The sequence below is a fragment of the Alligator mississippiensis genome, chromosome 3, assembly GCF_030867095.1.
Source record: "Alligator mississippiensis isolate rAllMis1 chromosome 3, rAllMis1, whole genome shotgun sequence".
Lineage (NCBI taxonomy): Eukaryota > Metazoa > Chordata > Crocodylia > Alligatoridae > Alligator > Alligator mississippiensis.
Genome location: NC_081826.1, coordinates 265,279,230 through 265,302,718, shown reverse-complemented (window position 1 = coordinate 265,302,718; position 23,489 = coordinate 265,279,230). Strand labels below are relative to the sequence as shown.

Sequence of the window (23,489 nt, the reverse complement as noted above, 5' to 3'; positions counted from 1 at the left end):
GTAACACACGTATATATGGGTATTAGTATAACAATTTTAGGAGATTATGAGAACCATAAGCTATTAAAAACTTATATTCATGAAAATATTTAATAAGGTCTTTTTCAGAAAGGTGCTTTGTTTCAAATTAGTCTAAGGAAAGGGTCATACATGGAACCTTGAATCCACATTATTTTACACTAATTGATGTACCTAGAATAGTAATCATCAAATAAAGTAAATATTTGAACAGACTCAAAAGAAAGAAAGAACATTGTTGTTATTATTTTCTCTAGTTCTTTACCCAGTTACTTGCTATCCAATTTGGCTTTCAATTTATATAAAAATCTCAATAGAAATAATATACTCAATACAATAAATACACTTCATACTGTATGGCAAAGGCCCCCTACATCTCTGTTGGGGTTTTACACCATTATACATTAAAATATATTAACAAAACTTGTTAAATTTTAAGTGTTTCACATAACTCAGCAACATTGCTTCTCACCAAACTAATTTTCTATCCTTTTATTTACCAAAGAAAGAAGCATGATCTCTGACCAATCAAGCTAGAAAAAAGTGGGTGCACTTGTATAAATTGCACATCTTTCCAGTTTTAAGGACATAAATATTCAAACTTTATATATGTTCATAAGCTCTCTCTATTTTTCTATGACAAAAATAGGAAAAGATATGCAGTACTTGTTTGCCCAATTAGAGCAAATACCATACTTATCTATATTTGGTTTGGCATCAGAAAGGTAGAAAAAGTGTAATGGAAAAGAAAGCTATGTAACACAATCTAACTGTAAACATACTTAAAGTCATTTCACATCGGAAAGGCAACAAAATACATGCTGTTCATATGTCTATGTACCACACTTCCTGTGCTGACATCATTGTGTTATATTGTAATCAGTTCTAAAAGGGTCCAGTTTCTTCTTTAAACCTACCAAAAATCTATTTTCTCACTATTCCCTGGACTAATTCTATCCACACTCCTCAGAATGTCACTTGTCTCAGTCATTATAACCTCTTCCTCCTGGCCTTCCTGCAATTTGCCTCTCTCCACTCCAAGGTATACAGTTGTTGCTAAAATCCTCTCACTCCTCCAAGCACATCACTTAACACCATCTTTGGAATACTTTTACTGGGTTCTCATTTCTTACCATATCATATTCAAAATCTGTATACTCACATAGAAATCTCTTCATAGTTTTGTTCTCCCTACCTAAAATGTTGATGTTATTTTCTCAGGCAAGGAACATATTATAATATAGATTGATAAACTGTTGTTTATAGAATCATAGAAATTATTGTATATAATAATATATTAAGTGGTTTCCCAATATTATTCTTAATATCAACATTACCAGTAAGATTCAGGCACTAACATTCATATTTCAAAATAAGTTTGTGTGTTAAAGTTCAAACCCAGCACATAAAGCTGGTTCTTGCTGGTGATGGAAATGATTGATTTTTTTTTCCCCTAAATCCCCAAAGGCAAGCAGAAAAGCATGTACCTTAGCCCCCTCACTCACAAAAATAATTAAAAGCCTTGGCCTACACAAGAAATTAAACTGAATTAATCTAAAATTCAAAAGCAGAGGTGCCTCTTATGTTCTATTCTATATCAGAGACAGAAAAAGAAATGCCATTTAAAGGTAAAGGGTAGAGTAAGTAATTAGTGTCACTGAGGCATAGATATTTATTAGAACTAAATATGGGCTTCTACATTTAAAACTAGTGGTTTAAAAAAATGGGGCTCAAGGTTTTTGCCTGGCAAGCTGGGTCCAGTGCAGTAGCCACCATCCAGCCGCAGGGGTGGGACAGGCAGCCTGGTCCCGCAGTAGGGGAAAGGGGAGTGGGATGTGACCCAGCCCTGTGCAGGGGGAGAGGTGACTTGACCTGGCCCCAATCCATCCTGCTAGGGAAAAGGTGTCATGGGCAGCCCTGTGGTGGGGGCCTGGCCTCACAGGGCAAAGGAGGCATGGTTCAGCCCAGTCCTTCCCTGCAGTGGCGATGTGTAGGAGGTGCATGGGGGTGCATGTGCACTCCCTGAGAGTGCCGATGCACACCCTCACCAGCTGTGCTCCCCGCTTAGGCGAGGGGTGGGGGGGCAGGCGGAAGCACCAGTTCCTCCCCCCGCAAAAGCCACTGGGGAGCACCATTGTGTTCCCAGAAGCAGCCACAGAGATCAGCCACCTTGCAATTGGCCACCAGGGCCCCCCCCCCCGTCAGTGCCCCCTGCCGGTTGCTGACTGGTTGCTGAGGGCGGGGGGGGGCACGTCCCCTCCCAACTAAGGCGGCAGCAGTCGCCCATGCTTCCCTATAAGGGAAAGGGGTGTGTGGCCTAGCCTTGCAGAGGGGAACAGTGCATGGCCTGGCCCAAACCCAGCCCTGCACGAAGAAGGGGGTGAGGTCTGGCTCCACTTGGGTATGCAGGGTTTGGGGTTTGGGTGAAAAGGGTGGCCATATTAATAGCCACTGCTCCCCCCCCACACACATTTTCTGACCTGTGGGGAGCCCCACAGGCCAGGTGCAATGGCTCTGTAGGCTGCATATGGCCCACAAGCTGAAAGTTTATCACTCCTGGTTTAAAAAATAAATATGTACTCAATATGATGATGATCACTAAATACTGATAATGTGTTGCATCACTGTTGTAAAACAACAGTCAATAAAGTCAAGAAACATCAACTGGCAGAACTATTAAACAAATACAACACTAATTGGGTCACACACAAAAAGCTCTTCCTCTAACTTCATAATCATCTTATTAATGGATGTCTCAAAGCAGCACAAGGTGGGAATAAACATAGAGCACTCTTTTTGTAGCCAATTAAATGTATAAACACAAAATATAAAAAAGGTTGCCATGTCAGACAGCAAGTATATAAATTTATGGATGTGTACTTCCACAACTAAAAAAAAAAATGAAGACCAGCAACTCTAAAAGTCTAACATTCAGAAATGTTCCTAATAGATCTAGTGTAGCATGAATAAGCAAATTTGTCTGGTTCTCTGAGTGTGCAGTTGAACAACACTGTATTAAAGCTTTTTAATTCCAAATAAAGGTCAGAGAACTTGTACACTATAAATGTTTATATGATATAATTTACAATCAGATAATGAAGTGAATGTAAAACATGTAAAAGTCTCTATATATTTCTGCATGTAAAATAAAGCCACCAGCGACAGTACTTTCTAGAGAATGTTTTCATATTCTGATGCAGATACCAGAAAGGTTAGGAAGGGGTCCAGAGAGAAAACAAGCAACTGCTTACTAGAGAAAACAAAGCATATTTGGTTTGATCAAAAGCACGATAACAGATTTTAGCAAGTACTAAGCAGAGACCTGAAAATTTTTAAACCTGAAGGGGTTAAAAATTCTCAAAATGACTTCTTCAAGTTATTAAAAAGAAAGGCCATATTCTTAGAAGACAATGGAAATGGCTTTCCTAGGTGTAGACTGCAGTAAAATTTACAAAGCACTGTAAAATAATCTGTAAAGAGGATGAAGCTTATACTAACGTTTATATTTGAGTTTCTTGGTGATAACTATCTGAAGTGAACAATATGGGAATTTCAGAGCGATATCACTTAGCTTAAGATTGGCATGTGGGAAGCCAGCAGATAAATGTGACAGGAAACAGTATGGTTACGTTAAAGGAATACATTCATATTACAACTATATTAATTCAAAGTTATTAGTAATAAATTCACAGCCTCTCACAACATGACAGGCTCTCATAGATGCACCATTGTGATCAGTTCTGACCTGGATAGCCAGGAACCTCTGACAGTTGACACTCAGCTGACATTTGTGGTAAGCCTATGAGGCATTAACAGTACTATATTGTTAAGTACAACTTGGAAATGTAATGAGGAAAATAATATTTTCCATTCCACTCAAGATATTAGCTAAAATATATTTCAAAGAAAGTTTTCTCCAATACTTCCTCAGATTAATTCCATATGTAAACGAACACATGCAGATCATTCAATAGAATACAAACTACGACTACTGGGCTTCAATAATATGCTTGCTCGTGGTACCTTTAAAAGAATTAAAATATACCCAAGTGGTATTCAAAAGAAAAGTTCTTTCATAAGACTGGCTATATGACCTAACATTCAATAATACTCAGCTAGTTTAAGCATTCAGTGATAAATTCCAACACATGCAGCATGACATGAAGCTACATCACTAAAAAAAAAAAACCAGAAACAAGTAAAGCTTACTGTATTGTAAAGTTGTAGAGAAAGGTTGCTCACTGGCCAAGAACTACAGATGTGTCTAGGTTTATAATTAAACAGATGTTTTAATGATAATTAAGGGATTTCAATTCAGTGCAACTGTCTTCCAAACAACCAGATTAAAATTCCTAGCACACAAGTCAAGTAATCTTTCTAAAATATATTTAACATATGAGTGACCATTTATTCTTGTTGTTAGGTTAACTGAATTAAAAATAAATAGTAAAGGCTAGACAAGTCAATATTACATGGGAAAACAGGTCTGCAGTTTTTCCTTTAAGTAATGTTCAGAAACATTTCCATTTCTCAAAAGGTTCTTCTTTGAATAATAGAGCATAGTCATGAAAAATAGATTTTCCTGTTTGACTCCTCTGCTATGTAGTGGCACAGGGGAGACAAACTTGTATTACATCATTAGTATCCTCTTTATAACATTTCTATTTTACTGATAATCTAGTTAGTCCTCCTAACACTGGAAAAGCCAGCATCTGGTAGTTGCCACAGTGTTTTGCAAACAAGCAATGTGAGTTTGACAATCTGTAATGTGTACTGATTACTCACCATATCCATGAATGCCTCCTAAAGGGGAAATTATTCACATGCATCATGTTCACAGATCTTCCAACATTAGTGTTTTCCTTGTCAGATAGCTTTATCTGTTATGGTATTCATAGATGCATTCCAAAACAACTGCATAAGCAGTTATCACCAAGGGTTGTTGCAAAAATTATTTGTACTCCACAAAAATAAGCATCGCCAGGATCTGAAGAAAGACTTCATAAGGTTTTCTAGATACATGTCCATCCAGTTATGCCTCACTACTTACTTAAAAAAATAATATTAAACTAATCAAGATAAGATAACTGCTTATCCTAAATTATGCCAAAGGTTTGCCTTGATAAAATCCAAGTGGTTTTAGTATAAATTAAAGCATCTTCATATCCAGCATTTTGGACAGTTGGAAAAGGTTAGTCAAAAGATAGTTTCTTGTCATCCATGTTAACTCAGTGTTTGGTGGAAAATGTATTACTTCAGATTGCTTTGCCATGTTGTCCTGTAGAAATGAATATTGCTTTTTCTTCTTTCTTAGACACATATTCATCAGTGGTCACTTTAATGCAATTTTCCTTTATTCCACGCCCAGGGAATAGAATGGTGGTTAATTAGCATGCACAACAAGAACAAACTTCTTTTTTATATTTGATTCTCTAGATTTATTTTCTTCATCTTAGAAAGAAGAGAGGAAGTATGCTTCTTCTGCTCCACAGGACAAGACTGCAATTAGACACCATCATGAGTACAAGGTACCGTCACGATCAAATTCATTTTTTGCTGTCTAACCCCATAATAAGGTTGTCTGTCTGCTCCCTTTGAGTAAAATGACTAAGCTATTGATTCTTTCACTGCAGTCTAGTTCTAATTTGATGTAATACTGTATATAAAAATCATGTGCATGGTTTCATATTTTGCCAAAAAATCAAAGCTTTAAGTCATATGTTATCTAAGAATTTTTTCTTTGCTGTCCTTTTTCCCCCAATTCAGCTCCCAAATAGTAGTTATTACTCGTGAGGCTCTGACAATATCCTTGGGAAGATTCTTAAGCCAAAGCTATACAGACCTTGTACATTTTAAAGCAATGCAGGCAACAGGCTCTTGCTTTCTTTCTCCTGACAAGAATTTCCAACATACCCTTTGAAATTCTTGTATCCTTTCATAGTCTGCCTTTGCTCTCCAGTTCAGTAGCAGCTCAGGACACTTGCAGACTCTGTGGCACTATTACTCTGCAGCAGAATCTGCTCCAGGCTGCAGTGAATGCTGCCTGACAGAGGATGTGCTAGCGTCAAGGGGGCCCTCTAGGTGGGTTCTCCTGACACAGCATATCCTCCTGTGCTTTTTCAACAGACAGATGTAGAAAGGAGGATGGGGGTATTTAGGGGAAAAACAAACAAATAAAAATATCCAGTCTTATTTAAAACACCCTGTTTCTCTTAATAACCATGATCAGACAAAAAATAATAAAGAAATGTTACGATCCTAAAAGAATGTGTACCTAGGATAAAATATTTTATTATATCCTTTTTACGTGATGTTTAAAAGGTTTAGAGACATTTTCCTCCTTTCGGGTTCCTTGATCATAGTCCACTTCCCCACATTTTCACATGGTTTAAGCAGCACCATGACTTTTAAACTTAAAATGACCAGATGCCCTTTTACAGAGGAAATCCTGTACTCTGAAAGCAAACTACACCTTCAAAGGCATTAACACATGCTATGAAATTGTTTGATTAGGGAGGGCTGAAACTTGGGAGTGTCAGGATAAGATATTGTTATATTTCCTTACACTTGACTTTCCTACCATCATAGTTCTATTTTAAATACCCCAAATTAGCCCTGTCACTATTGATAGCATTGTGAAACAAACTAAATAACTAACTAAGTAAAGTAAACTATTTGAGTCTAACAGTGCTTTGGCAATGAATTAGTATTTATCTGAAATCAACAAGAAAGAACATCTTATTAGCCGCATAGAGACACCAACATTTTCATTCCTGAGTTTTAATTATTTTAATAAACATTTCAAATACTTCTTGTGCAAAATAAAATAGTTATCCTAATATAAAGGAGCTCTGGCAACAGATGTCCAGTTACAGTATGCATATTTTATTTAAGTATAAACAGGTATGAAAAAAAGCAATACTTGAGAGTTTTAAGAGTGAAAATAGCAAATAACAAAAGTGTGTGTATTCAATAAAAAGTAAATTATTTAAATTACCTTTTTAAAGGACTGATAAAAATAGAATACTGTATATACAGTTGGGGCTGGTCCTGCTTTGAGCAGGGGTTCGATTGGATGACCTCCTGAGGTCCCTTCCTACCCTGATTTCCTATGATTCTATACCACTTCATACTGCATGTAAAAGGCAATTCCTCCTACTCCTGTGTTGGGGCTTACACCAATATACATTTAAAAAGAAAATAAAAACAAATATTGTTAGATTTATAAAAGTGTGTGTTTCACATAACTTAGCAACATTGCTTCTCATTAGACTAATTCCCTATCCTTTTATTTGCCTGTGGTAAGATCCTCTATACTGAAAGCATGTCTTAGGTATTTGTAAAATGTCTAGCACACTGTGGCTGCTACACAAACCAACATTTCTATTATTTGTATTTAGTTATTGCTGCAGGGTCCCATCACACTGGGTGCTATGCAAAACAGAGGAGGTTGCAGGTCGTGCTTTGAGGAGGTTACAGGCTGAATAGAAAAGACAGAAAACATATAAGCAACATACTAATAGTACAAAACTTCTTATCTGCTTTTCTTTCTTATTTCTCTTTCTTTCTCACTCTCTCTCGTTTTTGGATTTGTTTAGACATATATGATTCTTAAATTTACCCATATTATTCCTGCATCCCAGCTGTTTAAGAACCCCAGATACTCTTCCATTTATTTACTGTCACTATACAGCAAGAGTTCCCTTTCCCTTCACAAATTGATCCGAGACCTGTTCACATCAGAAGGCCCAGGTAAAATAGTCACTAATCCTTGTATATGGTCATAAGTGAACATACACCAAGTCTCAAAGAAGGCACTATATTTTCTTTTGCTCCTGTAACTACATTTGTCCTGACAGTGACCAGGGGAAGTTCCTGTCTTACAGCAGTGCACAGTGCACAGCAGGCACCCTTTTCCCGTTCAGTCTTAACCTGCAAGATCCAAATACATAACAATATTGTAATAGTAAAATATAATAAAAAGCATGTCAGTTATGAGGATTAGACTCCTCCAAACTGATATAGGGTACAACTTATCTGAAAACAAGGGGGAAAGGAAAATTTGAGCTTACTAAATCCTTTTACTTTCTTAGTAAGGGTAAAATAATTTGATTTTAAATACTTTTTTTGTGATAATTTATCATAGTCTATGGAGCAATACACTGCTCAGCAAGCAAAGAAAACCTTTTAAGTATGTCACTGGTGGGTGATGATAATGGTATTATCATCTGTGGCAGTATATGAGCTCAAGCACTTGCTAGTGGCCCAGTGTTCACATCATGAAAAGGTCAGCACCGAATTTGGTAACCTTGTTTACTGTCTTAGCATAGTAGCCAAGAACTGGAGGGATGTGGAGTCTGAACTATGGTGTCAACTGCAAAGAGAATTTAAGGGCATGAGCCAAGTGTTTGGCATGGATCAGTGTGGAGAAACTTCTTTCCTAATCCTTTGGCTCTGTGTTGAAGATAGAAAATGTTAGCCATCAGGGAGGGCAATCTGGTATTTTGCGTAAATACTATATTTATTTTAAAGAAATAATTTCTTTTAAAACATAAAATTAAACTATGATGATTCTTTTTTCAAGGTCTAATAGGTTCACATGTTAAATATTTAATTCATCAGTTCTTATTTATAAACCTATTAAAAGCATTCTATAGTTGATAGTGATCAACTAGAAAAAAATGTAGCCAATAATGGCTCAGTAAGCAGCATACTGTATTACTGAAACAACAAATAATGGACCATTGATATGTCAAATTTACAGCAAGCTTATTAATCACAGTAAATGGGAAAGAATTTTAGGTTAAAATTACTTTATCATCAAACATTTTTTCTAAACAAAAGAAACTCAATGAGTGATAAAGAAACACACATGAGTGATAAAACCCAGTGTATTGAAATAATAGGCAGATACACGGTGCTTTGTATGTTCAAAATGATGTATAAACATTAACCAACTATGACGTTTGTGGAGTAATTGAATTATTCCCAATTTACAGTCAATGAAACTGAAGCCAGGAGATTATATGACTTGCCAAACACTTCTCAGTCTACCAGTATCCAGAGGTAAGTCTTTCACTAATACTTCTTTTCTGTAATATTTTGCAGGAATAATATCAGAAGCAAATACATAACCATCTTAACAACCTTTTTATCCTTAACCTTTGAAAATGTGGCAACTGCTTTTTGATAAAAAAAGATTTATTTCATTTTCTATCATGTGCAAATCATGGAGCTTGTGGAAATGAAAAAGGCAAAAACTAGCATGTGAACCCACTATATCATCTAGATCAGGGCTGTCCAACTGGCAGCCCGTGGGGTCTGTCAGTGCAGCTGCTGGAGTCTCTGCATTAGCATGGTTTTGGAACCCAGAAGCTGAACACTGTCAGTGTTCACCTCTCTACCCCCTCGCCTGCCGCCAAAGTCAGGCTGTGATCACTATTGGCAGTTAAAATCAATGGCAGGGAAAAGAGGGCTGAGCAACAGTGATGTTCACCCCCTTGGTTCTGGAGCCATGCCAACACAGGCGCAGGGCAGAGGTGTCAAGAAGCCACCATCCTTCTGCCAGAGGTGGATCATCTTGCACAAAAGAAGCCCCATGGTCTGAATCCAGCTCAAGGGGCCAAATGAATTGGATGCCCTGATCTACTTCATTTGTACAAATGTGATTATGAACATTCTGTTTTAATTATAAAGTATGACCCTGTGAGTTGCAACATTTGCTTTTTCATTTCCAGAAGTCAGGCAGATATCCTCAGTAGATTAAAGTTTATAATACCTACAAAGCTCTTTCAAAGAATATGAAAAAGGAAACTGATCGTTGTGAACAAACACTTTGTTACTTGAGTATTCATGTTCATTCATATGCTGTAGTGTGAAAACTACTAATAGCATGTCAGCATGGAGATAACTATTCCTAGATTTAAAACACTGGAAGAAGGCACATATAGTGAAGGAGGATCCAGGGAATTACAGACCAGTCAATCTGACCTTAACACCTGGAAAAATAATCATGGAACAATTCCTCAAGGAATTTATTGTGAAGCACCTAGAGGAAAACAATGTGATCAGGAACAACCAGCATGATTCAGCAAGAGTAAATTATGCCTAACCAGCTGGATTTCTAGGATAAATTGATATCTCCATTAACAAGCTAAGGAAACACAGACTAGACTTGTAGTCTAAACAAGTAGTCATAAAAGGCTCAAACTCTAGTTGGGAGAAGGTATTGGGTGGGATTCCTCAGGGGTCTGTCCTGGGTCTGGTCTTATTTAACATATTTGTTAATGATTTGAAAGTGGGATTGAGTGCATGCTTAGCAAATTTGCGGATACCAAGTTGAAATGCAGATGCAACACTTTGGAGGGTAGAATTAGGATCCAGAATGTCCTGGATAAACTGGACAAATGGTCTGAAATCAATCAGATGAAATTCAACAAGGACAAGTCCTGCACTTGAGATGTAATAATTGCATGCACAAATATGAACTGGGGGATGACTGGCTATGCTGTAGTACTTCAGAGAAGGACCTGGGGTTACAGTAGACCAGGGGGCAAAATATGGCCCATGTCCCAGATCCAGCCCACCAAGGGGTTCCATCCAGCCTGTGGCGGGTCCCTCGCCTCCACCCAACCCAGATGTGGGAGGCAACCCAGGCTGTGGTACATGCAGCTGGCCCTGCCACCCTCAGGCACATAGTCGGGTTGGGGCAGTGCAGAACAGCTCCTGACACTCCTGGTGACAGCAGCTCCTTTCACCTGCTGCTGCCAGACCCAGCCCCAATTCCTGGGCCCCCCAGCCTGTCTACCCTTCATCTACTGCCAGGGTGATGGACAGATTAGGTGGGCAAGGTTTCCATTGAGACTAACCCAGGGCCTGCATGGGCACAGTGTGCTTGGCCGGGTGGATAGGATGGAACTGTGGGCAGGTGGGAATGGCGTCCAAGAGTGGGACAAGCAGGCGGGCTGGGGTTGGGATCAGGGGGCAGTGACGGTGTGGGACTGAGGCCTGGGGCAGAGCTGCAATTTATTCCTGGCATACCCCTGCCTGCAGAACCGGTGCCTGTTGCAAGGGTGTACTGGGAGTGGATCACAGCTCTGTCCCGGGCCTTGGGCCTCAGGCCCTGGCCCCACATTGTCGCTACCCCATGATCCTGTTCCATGATTGTGGCCCCAGCTCCAGCTGAGCCTGTCCTGCTCCTAGATGCCTCTCCCCACCCACCCAGCCAAGCGTGCTTTGCCTACATTGGTCATGGGCTGCTCTCCATGGAGACCCCAGGATCACTGGGTGTAGACAGTGTGGGGCTGGGACCCAGGGAAGAGCCACTTAGGGAGTTTTGGTGAGCTGTTGGAATGTGAGAGGGATGAGGTGCTGACCCAGCCCGGCCCTGCAGAGATGGAGAGGTGCTAACCCAGCCTGTGACAGCTCACCAAAACTCCATAAGTGGGCCTTGGGCCCAAATAATTACCCACCCCTGCAGTAGTTCATAAGCTGAATATGAGCCAAAATTGTCATCTTGTTGCAAAAAAGTCCAACAGTATACTGGACTGTATTCAGCGTTCCCTCTAAGCTGCGCGCATGCATGGCCGCACAGAATAAAAAATCATACCACGCAATAACTTTTTAATACCGCTCACACTGTGATGTACCAATGGGGGGGTGGGGCAGTAGGGGGCTATGGACCCCGGGTGTTGGCCTGGAGCAGGGTGGGGTATGCCCAGTGCTGTAGGAAGGTGGCACTGACACTCCGCTCACTGCATCAGACCTGGCTTTGAGGCACTAGCTTCAAACGATCCCCTGGTCACCAGATCCCAGGCCCCTGTCTACTGGCCCTCTGGCCCCTGTGTGGCTACACCCATCTCTGGTGCTGGGCCCCTGGCCCCTGTGTGGCTCTGTGCCTCATGCTACACCTACTCTGCGCTTAATATTCACTAGAGCCTTGAGCCTGACTTCGACAAGGTTCAAGGCTATCAGATACCCCATGGGGACTAATGGGACCTCCATTTACCTCCCCTTATTGTCCCAACCCAATTCACTGGTTTAAACACAACATAAATACAAGCCCCCATGCTATAACATAAACTAGAACAGCAGAAGCAGCCCTATACCCCTTTAAGAGGGCAAACCTTCTTTCACCCCTTGTCTCAGTGTACTTCCCAGCATGGGCTCCTTGCGAGTTCCCCAAGCCTCAGTGTTTCTGCAGCCAGCAGAGCAATCCGTCTAGCATCCCAGGGTTGCTGGGGCTCCTGGCCAGGAGTTCCTAACCCTGAGGCTGACAGGGCTAGACTGGCTTACCAGCCCAAGCCCCAGGCTTATGTACTCCCAGGGCTCTCTGTCACAGATGGTTTAGTCAAGGATGATCCTGCCTTGAGCAGGGGGATGGACTGCATGACCTTGTGAGGTCACTTCCAGTCCTACTTTCCTATGATCCTACTTAGTACAAGAGCAACTTAAAGTCTAAGACCCAGCTTCTCTTCTGTCCAGTAGATAACTGAGCTGTTGCAGCTACTCATTCAAAAAATACTTGCCTTAGAAATATGATATTATACCATCCATTTCTTGCCTTAGAAATATAATATTATGCCATCCAAGGTGGCATGCAGCTCTCTCCTCCTCTCCATGGGCATCATATACTTTCTACACCTCAGGAGCTAAATTCTGTGGAAAGCAGGAAGTCAATGACTCCCACCTTTTGCCCAAACCTAGGAAGGGAATTGTGAGTTCTGCTTCCTATTTGCTCTGCTGTTTATACATTTTGTATTTATAAATTATTGGACAAAAAAAATAAGTAGCATTGGAAGTAAAGACCAGAACCCAGAGATCTTACCCTCTTAATGACCTACTCAGCTCACTAGGATACAGAGTAAAATTCTATCTTGTCTGGTCATCTGGCTCTAGGCCTCTTACCACCCAGGTTGTGAGCTTCAACAGAAGAGGTACAGAATGCCCTCAGCCCTACTTAACCATTAACCTAGTATTTAGGATACTTTTCAGGTTGTGGATGCTATAGGTTCAACTCCCCTCAAACCAAGCAAGGTCCTATATCCCAGAATTTCAGCTTGAATTGGTAGTATGCTAGTTTAGAAGAATGCCAATGTCTCCCTGAAGGAAACTAAAGTCCTTCCCTCCTGATCACAAATAAAATAAGATAATCCATAGAAGTCCTTACTGCTTCTGAAGAAAAGTCTAACTGTTTTATTCTGATCATTACTGGTGTTATCTAACTAACTCATCTCTTCCTTTTAGTGTGGGCAAGGAGTCTACAACATGGGTCCTAGAAAATTAGCCCTGCCCTGTGATGTAACTGTTCTTATGCTTTTCCCTGCCCTGCCCTCACCTCCTCGCTGGCTTACATACAAGGCACTATTGTCCCTTGTTCTGACTGGGGAAAAGCAATTAGTTTATTTCCAATGTGAAGAAAAGTGTAAGTCTGCACTTACCCTAGTTTTTTAGCATATATACTATTTTCAAATGGGGTCAGGCTGATAACTCAGTTTGCCTCCCCAATTTCCCTGTTCATTACTGAAAGCAGATTTTATGCTGCCTCTAAGGCATTATGTTACTCAAGCAACTGCTAGTTAATACAAGACTGACATTGCACTGGTTGTTCGTATTCAGACCTACTCTGTGACAGAAAAATGTCTTGTATTAGATAACCATAAATTCCAAAATGATGACATTGCCATAATATTACCAAAAATAAACATGAATACTATACAGCATTACTGAATCTTCCAGGAACAATTTGGTAGAATGTATTTAAAGAAACCAAATCTTTCTCCCACAGTTGTAAAGAAGAACTGTTAAGAAAACCTACCAGCATTTAGTATTAATCTAGTATAAAGAACTGAAGTCCAGTCAGATACATTTCCAGCAAATAATCATGACTGGTGCTTTTATTCAAGAATTACCTCTTTCTATTTTTGTTGTTGGTTTATTTATTTAATCAAAGTAACAGTTTGTATCATTCCATTCTGAAAGATATTAGTCATTTGTACTCACAAAAGATGCATATAAAAACCATTTCTTCCACTATAATAGTGACTTTAGATACTTCAGTGTAATATTACATTATACTCATTTTGTGGGAAGAAATTTAAGTAAATGAAACAAAGCTTTTGTCTAAAATAGCTCTGAGTGTTCATTTAAACATTCCGCCTTATTCATAGGAGACTGATACAAGACCTAATTTGTAGAAAATGAGACCCACTGTGACTAAGAGGTAATTTTACATACAGTCATGAGGATTACTTCCAGTCCTGTTCTTAATCCAAAACCAGAAGGAACTGAGAATGTTGCAAATGTTGCTCAGCCTATAATGGGTTTATGGCACCCTGCTCAGTTAACGAAAGAATAGCACCAATCAATTCCAAAAGGGGTTTTATTTGGGCCTCTTCAACTTGAAGACAAAGACTTACATCTATGGGACATTCTTTCAAAACTGATGTTGAGGTGTTAAATGAGAAAATGTCAGTTTTTTTCAAGAATTGCTAACTAACCCTTTGGACAAATACATTGAAACAATGTTGTAAGGATTACAGAAACAACTTTCCATGATACATTGTATATTGGATATCAAACAGAACATCACCAACTGACCTCAGCAATAACCCCCTTCAAGTTGTTGGGGACAGAATCTGACCCATCTCACAGCTTGTTGGCTGACTCTCCTAAAGGCTGCTTTGGCCACACCTGGAGTATAAAACCATTATGCGAAAAGTTGTATTATCATCACCAGTAGTATTTCATTCTCTACTAAATCAAATGTTGTTCTTGAAAGGATTGCTTCTTTCCACACAAGCACTTAACATATATAGTAAATAATAGTTACATTTCAAAAAGAAATGTGAAAAAGCATAAAGTGAGGAATTTAGTGAGTATTTTAGAAAGGAAACGATGGCCAAATTATAAGGATGAGCGGAGTGGCAGAGCTGTCAAAAGGGGGTGGACACAAGAATGGAGAAGGCGGTTTCTCATGGTCTTGCCCCCCACTCCACTTGCACTTTCTAGTTCTAGCACCTGCAGCAAGTAGCAGTACAGGAGTCAGTGGGAGAGTTCACGGCTGGGTGGAGATATCACCTTTTATTTTGCTACCAAAAACAGGATGTTTTTTGCCTGTTCAACATGGGCATCTATGGCAAAATAATCAGGTGATATCTCCCTTCAGCAGCAGCTAATTTCATCTGCTGCTCCTGTGTCCTGCTCACTGCCTGGAGCCTCAGGAACCAAAAGATACAGGGGGAAGGGGAAAGGGGGAAGGGAGAAAGAGGACTGCCCTAGGCACAAGCCTGGCTAGTAACACCTCTAGAAGATGGCACATAGACAAGAAGCAGTCCTTTGGCAGCTGTTTTTGCATCCTCACTGGCATAACTGATTACTTTGTTAGAATACAGATTAGTTGTATCATTATTGACCACTATCTATGTGCATAAAAGCATCAGTAGGAAAACCAATACAGATCAACGGTTATGTTTGCACTCAGTATTCAGTCCAAAAAAAGCCCCAGTTTATTAATATGGATAAAAGGCTTTATCTTTTATGATAGGGACTGATTTTTTCAGAGTAAGCTTTTCAAGATGCATAACCAGTCCAAATTAAATTATTATAAGATATACATATACAAATATATACACACACGTACTGTCTTAAAAAAGAATATTTTAAGTTGTACCTTGATTTAAAATAAATCTGTACAAAAAGTTTACCAAGTATAATAAAAAGTACAGTGGTCTTTAGAGCCCTAATATTATCACGTTCCAAAGATCTAGGTCTCACAAAATGGTCTTTATTTTACTTCAAATTGACTTACACAGGAACCTAAGATTTGGGGCTAAGAGGTCGTGGCAGTATTGGAGCCCAATCACTAATTTTACAAGTGACCACAATATATAAACCATTTAATAAACTAATGGTACGTGCTATCTAAAAGTTTCTTTACCAATCCCCACTGGAAGGCTGTTCCAGAACTTTATTTCTCTGATAGAAAAGTTGCCTTTTCTAATGTCCATAGCCAGTGCCAAATAGGCTGCCCTGACTGCTTTTTAAACTGAAAAAATCTACCTAAAACAGAACAGAGATACTAAATAGAAAATAACTTACAAACTTTTTTATTGGTAGTATTTCAACTGTGAAAACAAGAAGAGTTATATTTTACCATATTCTAACATGCAAAAAGCAAATCTACATGAACTATGAATAGGTGTTATTCCCAGTTTCCATATTGTCTTTATTTTGCTGTGAAATACCTTCTCAAATGAAAAGAAAACCAGATTTAAATGTCTATGAATATGAATGTAATGATTTACATCTGTGAATAGTTTGTTGATTACTTTTCCATGCCTATACTCTAAACTGCCTGTAGATGCAGATATAGGGGCAGAAGCCTGGATTGTCCTAGTTACTTTTGGCTACCAATATGCAATTGGTAATGAAAACATAGGGTCCTCCCAGAAGAACAGCAGTTAAGGAAACTGTGTGAATTCCCTAGCAACCATGGAACAGACTTTTGAAAGTGTGTTTGACTCAGCACCCCATACAGCTAGCACTACAGTGACAGAAACACTCTTCCACTTAACCTTATAGCAGGGGAGGAATAGTGGCCACCTCTGCATCCAACCATCTCCCCCTGCAGCCTCTGCTTTCCCATTCCTCTCCCCCACAACACAGCCTCTGCTCCCCAACCTGCATTTCTCCCTCTCCTTGTACCCCTGCTCCACATTGGCAGGCTCCATCCACGCTAACAGGAGTGTGCAGCCCACACAGAAGCTACTGGGGCTGAGCTGGCAGAGGATGGAGCCTGCCAGTAGAAAGCAAAGTCAAGGCAAGGCAAAGAAGCTTGACAAGGAGAAGAGCAGAGGCTAGAAGAGAGGGGACGGGAAGGAAGAGGGGCAGGAGAGGGAATAGAGGCTGAGGAAGGGGGGTCCAAGATTGCTTGGGGGTGTAGATAGGGGCAGAGGTAGCAGGTCAGCAGACCTCCCACCCCTCACCCTGGAGCACATGTATTCAGCAGAACAAGCAGTTTTCACTTTTTACACTCACTGCTGAAGAATGATACAATCCCTCTGCCAATACACACTGAATATACTCTACTGAAAGACAGAATCATAGAAAGTTAGGGTTGGAAGGAACCGTAGGAGGTCATCTAGTCCAACCCCCTGCTCAAAGCAGGACCATCCCCAACTAGATCATCCCAGCCAAAGCTTTGTCTGGCTGGGTTTTAAAAACATCCAAGGATGGAGCTTTTACCACCTCTCTGGGTTACCTGTTCCAGTGTTTTACTGCCCTCCTAGTAAGAATTTTTTTCCTAATATCTAAACTAAACTTCCCTTGCTGCAACTTGAGATCATTGCTCTTTGTTCTGTCATCTGCCACCACTAAGAACAGTCTAGCTCCATCCTCTTTCAAACCTCAGTTCAGGTTGTTGAAGGCTGCTATTAATTTGATATATAATATCTTCTATTATTATGTATCTTGTTAATATATTATTATTATATAATATTATATTAATATATAATAGCACATTATATCTAATATATATTTATATCTAATATAATGCTGAACAGTCTAGCTCCATCCTGTTTCGAACCCCCCTTCAGGCAGTTAAAGGCTGCTATTAATAACATATTAGATATATAAGAAGAGATTAACAAAATAGGCTATCATGCTCTTTACTAAGAAGGTTAATACTAGAAGGAGTGTTTTGGAAGCTACAGGCATTGGTGAAGAGGATGCCAATTTAATTATAGCATTGACAGAGCTGATGTGAGTACCAGTCTTGTAGAGCTGGTGCCTCAGTCAGCCAAAAGTTTTTCTTCAGGGCATAGAGAAACATAACCATTAGTTACAGAATGGCTTAAATCCAGTTTAAACCAGAAGCAGACAGAAATACAAGTCTATTAAACTGGCTTAAATCTACTCAGAAGAGTTCAAAAGTGTACCTGGCAAATCAAGTACTATTTTGAACCACTTCAATGTGCACTGGTCCAGTGTTATGTGTAGACATTAAGCATTCTGTGACATAGGGTTGGCCAGTCTTCCAGGCATCCCACACTGCACTACTCCTCACCACTACCACCAAACATAAACACTGCTACAACTGGCTGCTGTAGTATGTAGCCAGAACTCTATTATCTCCTTTTCCCCCTTTTGTTAGCACTTCTTATCAATGAGCTCCCATTGCACTGATTTTCAGTAAAAGCTATCTTTCTAATAAGCAGCTGTGTTCTCACTTCCTACTCAACCTCAGCCCCTCATCATGCCTTCTGAGCCCCTGGGAACCAAAAAAGTATGAATCTAAGCACCTTCCCCCAAGTCAGGAAAGCACACTGCAGATTTTAGTCATCTGCAGGTTATTAAAGTATGCTGAACTCATATTCAAGAAATGAGGGAAAGCAGAACAGTGACGTTGCCCCCAGTCACAGGCTGCTCACCCCCTGGGACTCCTAAACATGGGTGCAAGTGCTTTCCCTTACCCCCTGTTGTCCACTGCTGGGCTGGATGCACATTCACACCTTCTGGTGTCAGAGCCACAGCACTTCAAACAAACAGGAACCAGTTTCCAATCAGTGATATTTTGGAATAGTTTAATTGTTGGTAACTGGACTCCAACGTGTCAGAAGGACCTAGTCTAGGCCTTGGACAATGTCTTAAGAAGGCAGAATGAGGTTTCTTTTTGCTAGGTCCCTTTAGAATAGCTGTCTTATTTTCTCCCCTTCTCCCCTTCTCAACACATTCATTAATCAAATTATAACATAATCAACATAGTTGTCTTTATTGAAACTGAGGCAAAATATTAATATAATTTGAGACACGATACATTTTATCATCTTTAACCCCATCCTCATTGCACAGAAAGCATTATTTCCTTGTTCTCTTATATACTAAATTCTCCATCTATTTAATTAATTTTATTTAGTTTATTTAGTTTGTGCAAGGTTTAACTCGGACTAACTTTTGCCAATTCTTACTTTATCCCTAAATCTCTATTTGCTATCAGTCTGTACTTCTAATCTTTACAGGGTCTCTGCTCATTTCTAACAAATTTCTTGAGATGATTATTCATCCAGTGTAATCTGAAGCCCCTTCTGGTGTATTTACCTTTCTTGGAACATACATTCCTGACAGTTTTAACAACCTTAAAGAAAACTTAGGATGCTTCCACATTCAAGTCCTTGAGTTTTTCAGTACAGGTGGTCTAATTAGTTTTCTCTCTCAAGGTTTGCCCTCTTGAAATTGAAAACTAATGTTATTTTTTTTTCCTTATCCTTCCATTCAATTTAAACTCCAGGGATTTCTGATGATTTGCTCCGTGGGATATTTTGTGTGTTCCACTTTTTTCTTTTTTTTAATTTTAAACAGAGTGCTTTTCTTATTACTTACCACAATGCAGCCTAAAATAGAATTGCCTTTTCTTGGACTATTTGATGAAGAAATCTGTCAGCTATCATATCTAAAAATATCCGAGTCCTACCAATACCAGTAGTGTTCATTCTTCTGTCTATATCTTGGAAGTTAAAATCTCCTGGACATAATTCCTAATAGTATTTCTCTGTATTAATTTTAAAATATGTGAATGTACCTAGCATCTAAGTACTGTCCACAGTGACTTGCTGGCCAAAGGAATCAAAGAAGAATAAACAATACTAGTAACAACACAGAACCATAATTACGCACTGCAATTTAGAGACAAGGTCTTTGTGCTGAAGAATTAATAGCCAAACTTCAAGACAAAATACACGGAAGAATTACTATTCATCATGCAGAAAATGAGACTAACATGCTTTTAAACAGCAGCAAAATAATGAGCTGATTGTCAAATCCTTAATGAGATTTATTACATGAATATGGGCCAATTCTTTCTGTGTAAAAAGCCATTCTTGTGTTTTTATTATTTATTTACTTTTATTTAAAGCAATAAGAGAGACCCAACATGTGACAAGCTAAGTAGGAAATCTCTGTGGGTTTCAGATTGGATGACAAGTCTGTATGACTTTACAATAGATTTTGTAAAGACTTGAAACTAAATTCTACTGGCATTTACATCACTGAAAATGCTGAGCAACCATGCTGACGTCGCTGGAGTTAACAATGAGTCATGTGACTAGGAGCAAACTTTAACCCTAATAGGTATTGTTCTGTTATTTTAGACGATACATTTGCAAGTATTTACAGTGGAGGCTGGTTAACATGTGAAAGTGAATAAACCTAGCTGACTGTGAAAGGTTGGTTCAAGCCTAATTTACAACAGATGCTAATGAACTTCATCATGCTCATCTTGTAGGCCCTGAGAAACTTCAGTTGATTATACATCTACATCTAGCTTGTGAAAGAACACAGAAACCCTTCCATTCCACTTGTGGCACTAATATCTTTAAAAATATAACATTTTAAAATTGGAGGGTCAGCTTTTATTGTGCATGTGCACTCGCGTGCACACAAAAGCCAATGCACACAGTATTTGTTTTCTAAATAATTGTTGCATTTTTTAACATAAGGTTCCTAAACCATATACTTTAAAGATGGGTATCAACTTCAGCTGCCTTAGGTTGTTCTACTAAAACTGAGAAAAATTAAAACCCTCTTTTGCAGAATCTCTCTCTAACCGTTCTTTGCAGCTCCAGAGGTATTTGGCAGTAGAAGAATCCTTCATCTCATCAGAGTCCAAATAGCAGCTGGACTATTCCAGCTCCACTCAACTGAATAAACAACTTGCATCTAAAGCACCACAAGTACACCAATACTGAGGCCAGAGCTCCCTACCTGCAGGCTTCTGCTGCAGAAAAGCATGCTCCTCCATCTGTATGGAGGTCCTATTTTTTTGCTACAGGGCAAGAGAAATGACTGAGCTTCTTATGATTAACGGCAAACTTCCAAGAACCAGAGAAAGATTGAGTCAAGTTGTAAAACTTAGGATACTACTAGAATTGTTTCTTCTCACTCTCTACTTCAGAAGAATAATGTAGCATGAAGAGAGAATTCAGAAGTCTCAAAAGTGAGCTTTCTGGGACAGACAGCTTTTGGAAAGCTCTTCCACTTGACTCTCTTGCTGTGAAGAGGCACTGGCTGAAAGTGGGACACTGGCAGCAGGAAATGAGAGCAGGAGAGAGCAAAAAGCTGTGAAAGGGGAACAATGCTTCCACAGCTGCTGCTCCTTTATGTTTGGGGAAATCCTGAGAAGGGTGGGGTGGGGCACAAAACAAAAAGCCAGGATAGGAGAAAAAAGAATAAGAGGCTGCTGATGGGGAGAGAACCCCAAAGACCCGTCTAGACAGAAGGGAAAGACTAAACCGGGTCTACTTAAATTCAAAAGTTGACAGAGGAGGAAGTTCATCTCCAAAGAAAAAAACAGAGAGGCTGCCATGGGATGGGGTCCCCAGGGATAGCCATGATGCCCCTAGGGCTCTGTGACCATGCCAATCCTGCCCAACAGGCACCCGTTTCCCCACCTGCCATGTCTTGCTGGTAATTATAATAAATAGGGAGGCTGCCCTCGAGTTTGTGTTTGGACATGGCCCTGATGGACCCCACTGAACCCTGTGGGTTCTTGGACCCCATTTGGGTCCTGCTCAAAATGGTTGCCTCGCGGGACACCCTCAGCCTTATGGGCTAGATGCGTGGCTCCAAAACCACCCTTTACCATGCCCCAAGCCTCGCAGATGGTATTTAAACATTGGCTCTCTGGGGCCTTGGTATAGCTCAGCCTCCTGTTATCACCGGGCTCTCTGCAACCCTGTCTCTGTGCCCACACTGGTGCTGGGCACTCTGCAGCCCCTTTGTCACTGTGCCCCCTGGCTCTGGGGTCTGCTCACCCCCTTTGTCACTGCGTCCCTTGGCACTGGGGTCCCCACACTGTAGTGGGCCCTAATGAGGCCTCCTCTTCCCCCAGTAGCCTCAGTCCGGTCCACCAGTTTTATAAAACAGCAACCAAAATATGAACCCCTGGGCTATAACATAATACAAACAGTTCAGTGTGTGCTCTGTCACTTTAAAAACTTCCCCCCCAGCACTAAGTGCCTTGTAGGCCAGGTTACCTAGTGAGCTCCTGGAGCCCCATTAGTCCTATATGCAGCATATCAGGCAGCCACAGTGTCTCTGGGTAATTCTTCCCTGGAACCTCCCTCCCCTGGCTGCTGCCAGAGAACTAACTCCTGCTGGTCTCAGCCCTGGGGCTTATATGTGCCTGGGACACTGCCTTCTTCCGGTCAGCTGATCAGGTGCAGGCTAATTCCCTTGTTAGCCTGCTGCCATAGTAACCTACACCTGTGGGGTTTCTGTCTGACTCTTAAGGCCCTCTCCCTAGGCAGTTCCTGCTCTTAAAGATGCAGGCACCTTAGCGCCCTGCGACAGAGGCTCCAAATGGTGGAGTGATGTCTGAAGAGGCAGCGGTGAGAAAAGAAGAACAGCTACCTGACAGGTCAAAACTTGTGTTTTTCTGATTTCTTTTAGTATTTGGACACTTTGTAGAGTCAATCAGACTTAAGATGATTTCAGGGGAGAGAGAGCCAGAGGGATGGCGACTCTCTCAACCTTAAGCTGACAGGAGCACGTGGAGAGACACAGCAAGGTAAGATCTCTACTGGAGAAAGCGCATTAAAAATATTTTTTTTCAGTTCATTGTTCAGTCCAACTGTTTAGCCTTAATTAACCCTAACTGTATATTGTATGAGGGTGGAGCTAGTAATCCGAAGAGTTCTGGATTATAAAAGTGAAGACGTACCTGAGAAGCATTTAATAACCACAGCCTGTTTAGCTGTGAGTTGGTCATAGCTGTAAAAATAAATGACAAATAAAAAATAAATGGTGATTAACCCAAACAAGCTTGTGAGTCAATCGATGACTTATGTTTGGGCATCATCTAGAGGAACTTCCAGAGACCCCATAAATTCTCACGTAGATTGCTGTTACCTGACTGTGGTAAAAAAAAAAAAAGAAGCATAACACTTCCCGAATAATAACATCAAGAAATAAACAAGACATGGCAGGCAAGAGTAGGACTATACCACTGGGACATAAATATAGGCAGTCTCAGAAAAGAGGTCTAGAGCTCGAACATAAGCTGAACTACCACACATGCATATACACTTCTTTATATAAGCAGCCAGAACTCAGCAGAACCAATATCAAACATTTAAGACATGTGTGTTGTAGAGTTTGTAAAGGGCTGTCACTTCACTCACTAAACATCTTTATTTTCCCTAGGGCAAAATTGCCCCCACAGGAAACAACATAAACAATAAAACAAGTGTACAAACAACAAATAGTTATGTAACACCCACACAAAGACTGGGTTGTGTATTGTTCAGTAGGCAGAAGGGTTACAGTTAAATCAAAACCAGCAGTCCTTCGTCAGACCCTGAGAGGGCAACCCCAGCTCTATGCTGCCTCCTTAGCACCACAGCCTTCCTTCTCTCTTCCTCATCTACCCTCCTTGGGAGCTTTTAACTTTCCTTAGAGCCAGTCCATCATCCCTGTTA

General features: G+C 40.2%; 1 protein-coding gene across 5 annotated transcripts in view; it reads right to left on the bottom strand.

Annotated features, from left to right (window-relative positions):
• PDE4D (phosphodiesterase 4D) overlaps positions 1-23,489 on the bottom strand; it is a 1,195,501-nt gene that overhangs the window by 527,537 nt on the left and 644,475 nt on the right. Inside the window, exon 1 of one of the 5 annotated variants that reach the window (XM_019495893.2) lies at positions 4,804-6,012. The exons of the other annotated variants lie outside the window; for them this stretch is intronic. Coding sequence (XP_019351438.1) covers positions 4,804-4,850 — 47 coding nt within the window. The 5' untranslated portion in view covers positions 4,851-6,012. Of the gene's footprint in view, positions 1-4,803; positions 6,013-23,489 lie in introns of those variants that run through there. 5 annotated transcript variants of the gene reach the window in all.